General features: G+C 39.8%; 1 protein-coding gene across 3 annotated transcripts in view; it reads right to left on the reverse strand.

The window, feature by feature from the left end:
• Positions 1-12,711, reverse strand: part of trim8b (tripartite motif containing 8b) — a 103,181-nt gene that overhangs the window by 25,238 nt on the left and 65,232 nt on the right. For all 3 annotated transcript variants that reach the window (XM_043713058.1, XM_043713059.1, XM_043713057.1), the window contains one exon: positions 5,670-5,765. In XM_043713058.1, coding sequence (XP_043568993.1) covers positions 5,670-5,765 — 96 coding nt within the window. The remainder of the gene's footprint in view (positions 1-5,669; positions 5,766-12,711) is intronic.

Consider the following 12,711-nt stretch of genomic DNA (forward strand, 5'->3'; position numbering starts at 1 on the left):
TCTGTAATAGCCACAACATCGAAATCCCAGGTACCAACTCACGCTGCAAGTTCACCTACCTTATTTTGTATACTTCTTGCATTGAAGTATACACACTTCAAGCCACTTTCCTGTTTACAGGCACCCTCCTTTGAGATTGATGCCATGTTCCTAACCTCCCTACACTCCAGGTCCTGCACCCTAAAGCTACAGTCTAGGTTCCCATGCCCCTGCAGAGTTAGTTTAAACCCACCGCCCCCCCAAGAGCACTAGGCAAACCTTCCCCCAAGGATACTGGTGCCCCTCAGGTTCAGGTGTAGACCATCCTGTTTATAGAGGTCCCACCTTCCCCAGAAAGAACCCCAGTTATCCAGATACCGGAATCCCTCCCTCCTGCACCAGCCATGTAGCCACGCATTTAACTGTTCTCTCTCCCTATTCCTCGACTCTCTATCACGTGGCACTGGTAACAAACCAGAGACAACAACTCTGCTTGTTCTAACTCTGAGCTTCCAACCGAGCTCCCTGAAAACCTGCCTAACATCCTCAGCCCTCCTCCTACCTATGTCATAGGAGGGCAGTTCAGAACCTTTTCTTTTTAATATGGAAATACCACACCTTAGCCTTCTGTCAATCTACTGGATGTCCCAATTCACTAAATGCAGACAGAATTGAAAAAAATTGAAGACCCACAACATGTCAAATAGTTTCCTTCTTTCATCGGAAAGAGCGAACACGAATCTTTACAATATTCTTGGTCTCAGCAATGTGTGCACTACACATTTCTCATTGACCAAACTTACATTTGGGCCCAGCTATATGTTTTTGCCTTTGCTTGATGTGTAACCATGACTGCAGCCACCTTGGACATAGCATTGTTGGATTGTTATGAATTATTTTGTACAAAGCACTTCTTATAAATGTTTAAACAGCAGCCAATATCAGATGTTTTCCCTTCCTAATGTCAGGTTTTGAAGTCCTAATGTAAGTGCATTTATCAATACTTGAAGGCCACTGAACTTTAGTCAAGTCAATTCATAATATTTACAATGGGAAAACTTCCCGTGGGTATAAACAAAAGAATATAAGCAATTAAAGAAACATTGGAACATTCTTTTAAACTTTTAGAAATCTGACAGACACCATTTCTGAGGGCATCAAGAATGCACAGGAAATAAAAGATGCCCCATGCACTCCCAAAGGCATTGTAATAGCTTTTTTTAAGAAAGGAAACTAGGGATAATTCCAAACACGACCAAGAGTCTTTGAAGATTCTGTTAAATACAATGTACAAAAAAAGTTATACCACAACTGTCTTGTTAAATATTGTATTGTAAATCAGAAGCAATGCTGAAAACTTATCACATTGTGCAAGGTTTGTGAAGGTTTGTAGCTCAGGTTGAGGTTTAGGGTGTAGGTTTGCTGGTCGTTTGTTCTGTGTCAGACTACTCTCCTACGAACCTGACCTTGAGAATTTTTTAAAACACTAGGTAACATCAACAGTGGCAACCTCCAAGCGAAGCAAAGCTGTTGTCTCCTGCTTTCGATTTATCTCTTTGTCCTGGATGGGGTTCCTGGGATTTGTGGTGATGTCATTTCCTGTTCGTTTTCTGAGGGGTTGATAGATGGTATCTAGATCTGTGTGTTTGTTTATGGCATTGTTGTTGGAGTGCCAGGTCTCTAGGAATTCTCTGGCATGTCTTTGCTTAGCCTGTCCCAGTCGAAATGGTGGATTTTTCCCTCCGTGTATAGGGCTACGAGGGAGAGAGGGTCGTGTCTTTTTGTGGCTAGCTGGTGTTCGTGTATCCTGGTGGCTAACTTTCTTCCTGTTTGTCCTACGTAGTGTTTGTGGCAGTCTTTGCATGGAATTTTGCAGATGACGTTGGTTTTGTCCATGGGTTGTACTGGGTCTTTTAAGTTTGTTAGTTTTTGTTTGAGTGTTGGTGGGTTTGTGTGCTACTAGGATTCCAAGGGGTCGTAGTAGTCTGGCTATCATTTCTGAAACTTATGTATGGTAAGGTGGTTAGGGTTTCTGGCTGTGTCTGGTCTGCTTGTCGTGGTTTGTTCTTGCGGAATCTGCGGACTGTATTTTTTGAGTAATTTTTGAAACATTTAACATCATCAACAACACCCTCACAGGCAAATACTTAACTACACCAGCAACAATCCCTACACACACAAACAAAGCTGTATCAGAACACTATTCCAACGAGCCACCTCACACTGCAGCACAGACGAACTTCGGAAAACAGAGGAGAACCACCTATTAAAACGTCCTCAAGAAGAACGGATACTCAAAAAATACAGTCCGCAGATTCCGCAAGATCAAACCACGACAAGCAGACCAAACACAGCCAGAAACCCTAAACACCTTACCATACACCAAAGAAGTTTCAGAAATGACAGACAGACTACTAAGACCCCTTGGAATCCTAGTAGCACACAAACCCACCAACACTCTCAAACAAAAACTAAAATTTAAAAGACCCAGTACAACCCATGGACAAAACCAACATCGTCTACAAAATTCCATGCAAGGACTGCCACAAACACTACGTAGGACAAACAGGATGAAAGTTAGCCACCATGATACATGAACACCAGCTAGCCACAAAAAGACACGACCCTCTCTCCCTCGTAGCCCCACACACGGAGGAAAAAAACCACCATTTCGACTGGGACAACACATCTATCCTGGGACAGGCTAAGCAAAGACATGCCAGAGAATTCCTAGAGGCCTGGCACTCCAACCACAATGCCATAAACAAACACATAGATCTAGATACCATCTATCAACCCCTCAGAAAACGAATAGGAAATGACATCACCACAAACCCCAGGTACCCCATCCAGGGCAAACATATAAATAGAAAGCTGGAGACAACAGCTTCGCTTCACTTGGAGGTTGCCACTGATTATGTTACCTAGCCAGGTAATGAAACATCTGGATATCAAACCTACAGCAAACCTACACCTTATCACATTGTATTCAGACTGCACAAGAGAGAGATTCTAAGTATTTCAAGCACTGGAGGCAGGACAACTAACAACTTCAGGGCTAATTCTCAGTCAGAGAATGAATTGCAAGGGAAGGTTATATAGGCTGAAGACTTCACAACCTGGAAGAAGGTCAAATTGACTATATGACCTTCCTCATCCATAATTATACAATTTCTACCCCCTCTCTCTCCTATCCACACTCCCCAGATAATAAATTGAAAATTTAGTTTCACAATAATGCATTAAGGTTACCAACAGAACACTGTAATAATTTGTACGTATGATTTGCTACAAGGTGGTCACAGCTAACAATTACAGATATGCACTTCAGTTTGCTATTCTTTGCTGAAGGAGGTAAATAGACTGAATATCTATCAATTGTAACATTACTAACATCTCTTCCACATTAGATAACAGACATACTTCCGACAGGAGGACATGACTGAACATCAACAGTCACAAATAGTGGAACGTACAGAACTTTAGTACCTATTAAAAGCTGAATTACTATGAGAAAGCACACACCCTCTCTGGTATCCTATATTCCTCCATCATCATCTCATCGTGCAGGTCCACATGTAGTTGCGCCTTCCCTCATTTCCCAACCATCCCCATATCAAACTTTCTGCCTACTTTTCTCCGCCTGTTTCCTCTTATTTACTTATTTCAAGCAATGTACCAAAACAAACATTGGTCAATCAGTTTTAGTGATGTTGAGTTAGGGGAAGTTTGTTTTAAGTACCAGAGTATCCTCACAAATTTTTGTACTATTGTGACCTTTTATGCTCACAGCTTGGTTTTATGTCTTATCCAAATGGATATACCCAAGATTAAAGCACTCCTTCATCTACTCTGACATTTGTGCAGTACTGATGTTAAATATCGAAATGGAGCATGAATCAATAATTTGATTTAAATAGTAGTTGAGGGAAAGGTAGCACCCAGTTTGACACCCCCTCCCAAAAATCAGTAAATTAGGAACACAGGAACAGGAGTAGGCTATTCAGCCGCTCAAGCCTGTTCTGTCATTCAGTGAAATCATGGCTGATCTGTGGCCTAACTGCATGCACCTGCCTTTGGTCCATATCCCTTAATAAACATTTATCTATCTCAGATTTAAAATTAACAACTGATCATGCATCCTTTCTGTTTGCGGAAGAGTTCCAAACCTCTACCACCCTTTGTGTGCAGAAATGCTCCTAACATCTTTCCTGAATGGTCTGGACCCAATTTTCAGTGACACTAAAGGAACAGCGATATATTTCCAAGTCAGGATGGTGAGCAGCTTGAAGGGAACTTGCAGGTGGTGGTACTCCCATGTATTTGCTGCCTTTATTCTTCGAGATGTTAGTGGTTGTGTATTTGGAAGCACTAAGGAGCCTCGCTGAATTTTTGTACGGCTTCTTGCACACGCCCCCTAGTGGTAGAATGCCCAAAGTTCGTGAGAAGATTTGTAGCTCGGGTGTCCGTTGTTGTGGTTCTGTTCGCCGAGCTGGGAATTTGTGTTGCAGACGTTTCGTCCCCTGTCTAGGTGACATCCTCAGTGCTTGGGAGCCTCCTGTGAAGCGCTTCGGTGATCTTTCCTCCAGCATTTGTAGTGGTTTGAAGTGGTCAGCTGGAACTGACAACCGGAAGCGACAGATTCAAACCACTACAAATGCCGGAGGAAAGATCACCGAAGCGCTTCACAGGAGGCTCCCAAGCACTGAGGATGTCACCTAGACAGGGGACGAAATGTCTGCAACACAAATTCCCAGCTCGGCGAACAGAATCACAACAGGTAGAATCCCCATCCAGTGAAACTAATTTACCTCCTGTCTTTTCCTGTTGATATCTTGAAACTTTTTGTCAGATTAGCCCTTAACCATCTCAACACTAAAGAAAATATGCATAATTTTTGTAATCTCTCCTCATAATTTAATTCCTGAAGTCCAGGTAACATCCTAGCTAACCTATCTCAAAGGCCAATATATATTCCTATGGTGTGGTTCACAGATCTGTTCACGGTATTCCAAGTGGGGTCTAACCAAGGTTTTGTAAAACTACAGCATAATTTCTGCATCCTTGTATTTCTTATCTTCTGAATCCATTTGAGATATTTTAAAGATCAATGCCCCTGAACTCCCACCCAGTTCCTTTGGGCATCCATTGTATTTAACTATCTAGAAAGTAACCTGATCTATTCTTTCTCAGTCCAAAATGGATAATGTCATACTTACTTGTACTCCAACTGCCACACTTTTTGCCTATTCACTGAGTCTATCAAAATCCCTTTGTAATTTTATGCTATCATCTACAATGCCCATACAATGGATTACAATTTACCGTTCTATTATCCAAGCTGTTAATAATCATGTGACTAACTGAGGACCTAAGAGATCCTTGTGGTACCACTGGTTACATTAGGATACAAAGTGTGTACAGAATTTGACAGGCAATAGAATCTGGAGGTGTAGAGGTGAATTTAAAACAGGAGAATTCCAACATTATACCTAACTGATAATGGCAAACAACGACCTGCTTCCTTAATGGCATCATTCATCAGCTTGATGACAACAATCCTCCAAATTAAGTCCAAGAGTAAATGTCAAGGTTTCAACAAACTACATTAAACTGTCTCCATTTAATATTGATGCGACCACAAAGGAATTGAGTCACACGACTCAGGTTGAAACATTGATTCTACTCACCTCAATTACACTTTTATCAGTTTTCAGTTTGTAGATTTGTTCTTCAATATCCTGTTCTCTTTCTGACAGTCTCTCTTGTTGTTTCATCAAGATTTGCTTTAAAAGAAAAAGAATTACTGTTAAAAATGCTCACTAAATTCAAAGAAAACACATCATAACAGAAAAATAAATTGCTTCTAACAGCAAATTTGTTTCACGCCACATCAAGAATTTTACTAGCCACTCCATATTGCACAAGAACCACAACAACACTACAACATGAATCGTAGCAATCTCATACTACAGCTGCAACCTCAAAGAAACTTGTGCATTTACTAATTCTAGCTACGTGGAAGATCCTGTTTTAAACAAAAATCAGTTTTCTCCACTAGCTTCAATAGCCTAGCAAGTGGACAAGGATCACTGCTAGTTTTCACATTGGGAGCCAAATGCACATTATCCAATACAAAAATGACCTACAGGTTTGAATGGACCAGTAGGAGTAATTTTGCAAATGTTAAGTGTACATCATAACTAGAGAAATATTTATCACCTTTTCGACCTGACATCAGCAACCTGATATTTCCAAGTCACTATTTGATTTCCATACCCCTAATCTGACTAAAATCTGCTTGTCATTTTTAAAATTTATTTATTGGATATGGGCATCACTGATTGGGCCAGCATTTGCTGCCTATGCCTACTTGCCCTTGAGAAGATGGTGACGGGTTGCCCTCCTTGAACTGCAATCCATATGGTATAAGTAAGCCCACAATAGTGTAAGGAAGGGAGTGCCAAGAATTTGACTGTGATATTGAAGGAACAATGATATATTTCCAAGTCAGGATGGTGAGTGGCTTGGAGGGAACTTGCAGATGGTGTGTTCCCAATTATCTGCTGTCCTTGTTATTTGAGATATTAGCAGTTGCCCATTTGGAAAGTGCTGTCTAAGGAGCCTTACTGAATTTTTTTTTAGTGTTTTCTGTATATGGTACACACACCATATGTCCCAAATAGTATCAAGTTTCTTAATTGTTAGATTTACTCTCATCCAATAAAGTGGGGAGTATTCCGACACATTCCTCCTACTGTGCCTTGTAGATAGTGTTCAGGCTTTGAGGAGTCAGGAGGTAAGTTACTCACGGCAGCATTCCTAGCCTCTGAACAGATCTTGTAGCTACTATATTTATATGGTGAATCCAGCTGAGTTTCTGATTAATGGTAACCCTCAGGATATTTTTAGTGGGGATTCAGTAACGATCATGTCATTGAATGACAAGTGACAATAGTTAGATTCTCTCTTTGGAGAAGGTGCCTAACATGAAAGGCTTTGACCTTTCACTGGATTTCTCAATATTAGTTTCAGATTGAAGTTCCCAAATCCTCACCAGCAGAGCGCCTGATCTCTGGTATGAGAGAACAAAAAAATAGAAATTGGTGGCACAACATATCAAGTTCAAGAGTGGCTGAAGCTGGCAACTACAATAACTAAACTTGGTCATGAATGGTACACAGCATTGGGGAATTTAGAAAAAAAACATTCAATGGACAAACAATTCAATCTTGGTTTGATTTATTTTCTCTATTTCTCTCTCACTGTCCTCAAGTTACTTTGCAGTCCTCAGTCCAAGTTGACCTTTTTCCTCTAAAGTTTGTTCATATGCTTGTGAATTTGTAAAAAAAAATCAGAAAACAGCCAAAAAGACCAGGACAATGAACACAGAGAGACAATCTGATGGAGGAAGTAAGATATATTTCTTCACAGGAAATGGCCTTTCAAACTTCCCAAGGCAGGCGAATGCACCAGCTGTACTTCCATAACAGAACATTATTTTTAGATTATGAATCTACAAACAGCAATACCTCAAAATTCACCACAGGTCTCTGCACATGACCAGAATTATTTCTTGACCATCCAGATGCCTTAATAGTGACTAAATTCACCAATAATGGACATTTTCAAATACGTAGCTCTTATTTGGAGTGGAACCATGCCTCTCTGAGCCTACATGTTTACATCCATGTTAGCCAGCAAATCTCACTAGGCGTAGATTTTATCCGGACCTTAGTTGAACCTTCACAGATATGAAATACAAATCACTATTCAAGACAGAAAACACAGAAAAAGAAAAACTCTTGAAAGCAAACTGAAGAACCGTAGTGCCAGACTTATGGTAGATTTGCAATGATCACTACAATAAAGGTTTCTCTTTACAACGGAGTGAGGTTGATGGTGAGGACAAATCCCACCCTTAGCGTAATGCTGTAAACAAAATCCAGAGGTAACCAGAGGAGACAACAAGTAAACTGAACAAGTATGGAATCTTCAATTTCTAGTTGTTTGATCACAAGTAACTGAATGTAACAAACAGATTACAGGAAAAAAGTTAAGAGGCTTTGGGGAAAAATACAAGATTTAGGGCATGGACAAATTCTTCTCGAGTCTATGCAAATTAAACAGAATACATCTCTCTGAAAACTGATGACCCTTTAATTTGGTAAGAATTCCTTACTGTTTTTGGATGTACCAAAGAATAATCTCTTCTCAGGGCTCCAAATTCAGGCTGGCTTTTCTTAACAAAAAGGCAGGTCAACAAAATGTGTCTGGAATGCAGTACACCAAAGAATGGAGTCAGAGTCATGGGTGAGGAACCCAGCACAGGAGAAGTAATGGCACTGGAAAACCTTTAGTAGGAGATAAGGCCTGTGGATGTGTGACAAGCCTTTTGTACAAACAACTCAAGCTTCAATTTGGAGCATGTACTCAGCCAGAAAAACATTTTCTGAGAAAGTCCCAATATAAAATAAACTAGAGCGTAATACTTCTGCAAATGCTGAAAACAAACTCTGTTGTATTGACTTTAGTGAGATGCAGCATTTATCAGAACCTTGCAACATGCTCTAACTCGAAAAATATGTGCCATTATGAGAAATATATTTTCTGATTACGTTTATGAATGGCATAGAACAAATTAGGTCAATGTTTTCTACATTTTGCGATTAGCATCAATATTGAATGCCAATATATCCAAATTTAATTTTTGCAGCATTGCTGGAAGTTTGCAGCAAACCCAATCACACCAAGAAATGGTCAGTCTCCACATTACTACTTAAGCTGAGAACTGTTGATAATGGTTTACTTTGCACTGTAACTTATCCACTGACCATGAAGGGCATGCCAATAATAGACCTGGCCACAGAACTCTTTACAGATCCCCAGAAACCAAGGCCGAAATAAACAATATCGACTCTGGCCCATGTTGCATACTTTCTAAGTAACGTGGTTGTACGAATGCTCTCCTTTTATAAACACCATGCAATGACTTCACATAATGTGTGCTGGGGCTTTAAGTTGAGAGACCAAAAGGTCCTTTTTTTCTAATATAGAAGTGTAATTACAAGGCAATTGATCAACAGATAGCACACGTCAATTTATATTTGCAACTGCAGGGAATTGTAATTTGGTCCAGATTTTACTTTTTGCCTGTATGCACATTTTTAAGTCCTGGTTTTGCTAGGCACTTGAAAAGGCAGAACTAAAAATTGAATTTCACATTAAAAAACAACTACCTTGACTTATTCACAAAATATCTTGCATGCGTAAAGAATGTAGATGAAGCAGACAAACTTTGAACTATAAGTGTGGGTACATTTGAACCCTCCAAATAAAGCAATACAAGGAGAGAAGGGTGCTTTCTGTTAGACCAAAGAATATAAACAAATGTAAAAGATACCAAATTATAGAGATAAGGGCATAAGATATAACAGCAGAATCAGGCCATTCGGCCCATCAAGTCTGCTCTGCCATTCAATCATGACTAATATGTTTCAATTCCATTCTCCTGCCTTCTCCCCATAACTCTTGATCCCCTTACTAATCAAAAACCTATCTCTGTCTTAAATACACTCAATGACTTGGCCTCCACAGTCCTCGTTGGTAATGAATTCCACAGATTCATCACACTCTAGGTGAAGAAATGCCTCATCTCAGTTACAAGGACCTACCTCTTCACTAAGACAGTGTCCTCAGGTCGTAGTCTCTCCTACTAGTGGAAGTATCTTCTCCACATTCACTCTATCCAGGCCTCTCAGTACTGCATAAGGTTCAATGAGATTCCCCACCACCCCATTCTTCTAAACTCTAGAGTACAGACCCAGAATCCCTGGGATCATTTTGCTAAACCTCCTTTGGAATCCCTCCAAGGCTGGCAAATCCTTCCCTAGATATGGGATCCAAAACAGCTTACAATATTCCAAATGTGGACTGATCAGAGCATTTACACAACCTCAGCAATACACCCCTGCTCTTGAATTCTAGATCTATTGAAAATGATTGCTAACATTGCATTTGCCTTCTTAACAGCCAACTGAACCTAAATGTTAATTTTACCAGAACCCTGACTTTTTTAAAGCAAGGAATGAAGTCAACAGCTTAATGCATGCTACAACAGGACAGTCAGAGACTTTCAAATGAATAAGAGATTTATGGCTGTAAACTACTGGAAGACCCGATTTTTGGGAAAAGAAGAGCGTGTTAATTGTTGGTTAACACCCATTTCTTGTCTTTGTTTTCTGTTCTTGCAAACCCAAGAGCCAGCAACGAAGATATCCCAGGTTCTGAAAGTCTCTCTCCTGAAATTAACTTCTGAGAAGCTCCTAGGAAATTGATAAAGTTTCCAAATGTCAGTATTTCTAACTACCTTGCAAAATCATACAGCACAGAAACAGATCCTTTGGTACAACTAGTCTATGCTGACCATAATTCCAACCTAAACTAGTTCCACTTGCCTAAACTTGGCCCAAATTCCTCCAAACATTTCTTGTTCATGTATTTATCTAAGTATCTTTTAAACATTATAACTATACCCGCCTCGACCACTTCCTCTGAAAATTCATTCCACACACAAACCACTCTGTGTAAGAAAAAAAATGCCACTTATGTCTTTTTAAAAAATCTTTCTTTCAAAATCTGGAAAGTTGGGCTGTGACCAATTTCCAAATACTCTAATCCAGATGATTGCAATCAGAACTGAACATCTTCCATCACTCAACAGTTGTCAGCAATTTGATTTTGTCAACAGGAAACCAGTGGATGAGGAATCACCACATACTAACTTTTGTTTCCAGATTCTCTGTCATTAGGCTTGTATTCCCGTTTTTTAAAGAAAAGAATCATTTTGCCATCCTTGTCTGTTGTGCAAGTGTGTCTGTTTGGGATTAAATGGATACCGTTTTATTTCCTGATTATATCTTAAATGTTAATCAGCTGTTTGAATTTGCTTTTAGGAATAAGATTTGTGTTCCAATAAACATTTTATTTTGAATTAATGAAAGATCCTGGTGAATGCATGCTTAATTCTGGATAGTAGTTCTAATAAAAAAAAATTGACCATTTTGGTATTTGAATCTACACATTAATATGAATGGTGCAAACAGTGAAGTGTTTGACTCAATTATCAGTGCATTCCTCTAGTTACATTGTAACACTAAGGCCAATACAGGCAGTTTTATGCTGTGAATACACATACACAAACTAGACTCTCTTCGCCTTAATCTATAGAAACATTGAGTGGTAGTCGTGCTGATTTCAAATCCATATCCAAGAGATAAAACAGTGATACACAAAGTCAGCACAGCCAATGAAATTTCATAATAGTGTACACAGAACGATTCATCATGTATTGGGCACAATTAATGGCTCATTAGGTCAGGATCAGTACATTATCTATATTGCAGACTTTTTAAGTTATCACATACTAGAAAAGATCCCAATATTGAGATTTAGATGATCATTATAATTATACCTTGGATTAACTCATCACCTCCATTACTCAATTTTACAGATACATCCAGAAATGTAGCAAATAATGTTCTGCAGAAAACCTACAACAACGTTCTTAATGGTTCAAAACATCACAAAGCATTAAGTAAAGCATAATTAATTAAGAAGCAAAAAGTCTTTTTATCATGAAGGAAATTTTCAAATCTGAAGATTATCAGAGCAAGGAACAGAAGAAAGCAATGAGTTATAAATGTTTACAGTTTTAAACAGGAGGTTCCAACTCCACACCAAATGAGACGAGGCTGGGGGAGAACAGAACATGAGAGAATTTGGATTTCAGGAGGAATAGTAACAACAGTTGCATTGATAAAAGCAATAAAAAAAGGAAAAGCGCACTGGAAACTAGAATTGAAGTGGAGGCAATGATCTTTGTGTATTGATGAAAAACATGCCAGCATTTAGAGTCATAGAGATGTACAGCATGGAAACAGACCCTTCGGTCTAACCCGTCCATGCCGGCCAGATATCCCAACCCAATCTAGTCCCCCTGCCAGCACCCGGCCCATATCCCCCCAAACCCTTCCTATTCATATGCCCATCCAAATGCCTCTTAAATGTTGCAATTGTACCAGCCTCCACCACATCCTCTGGCAGCTCATTCCACACACATACCACCCTCTGTGTGAAAACGTTGCCCCTTAGGCCTCTTTTATATCTTTCCCCTCTCACCCTAAACCTATGCACTCTAGTTCTGGACACCATGGCCCAGGGAAAAGACTTTGTCTATTTATCCCATCCATGCCCCTCATAATTTTGTAAATCTCTAGAAGGTCACCCCTCAGGCTCCGACGCTCCAGGGAAAACAGCCCCAGCCTGTTCAGCTTCTCCCTATAGCTCAGATCCTCCAACCCTGCCAACATCCTTGTAAATCTTTGCTGAACCCTTTCAAGTTTCACAACATCTTTTTGATAGGAAGGAGACCAGAATTGCATGCAATATTCCAACAGTGGCCTAACCAATGTCCTGTACAGCCGCAACATGACTTCCCAACTCCTGTACTCAATACTCTGACCAATAAAGGAAAGCATACCAAACACCTTCTTCACTATCCTATCTACCTGCGACTCCACTTTCAAGAAGCTATGAACCTGCACTCCAAGGTCTCTTTGTTCAGCAACACTTCCTAGGACCTTACCATTAAGTGTATAAGTCCTGCGAAGATTTGCTTTCCCAAAATGCAGCACCTCGCATTTATCTGAATTAAACTCCATCTGCCACTTC

This window comes from Chiloscyllium plagiosum, chromosome 22, assembly GCF_004010195.1.
Source record: "Chiloscyllium plagiosum isolate BGI_BamShark_2017 chromosome 22, ASM401019v2, whole genome shotgun sequence".
NCBI lineage: Eukaryota > Metazoa > Chordata > Chondrichthyes > Orectolobiformes > Hemiscylliidae > Chiloscyllium > Chiloscyllium plagiosum.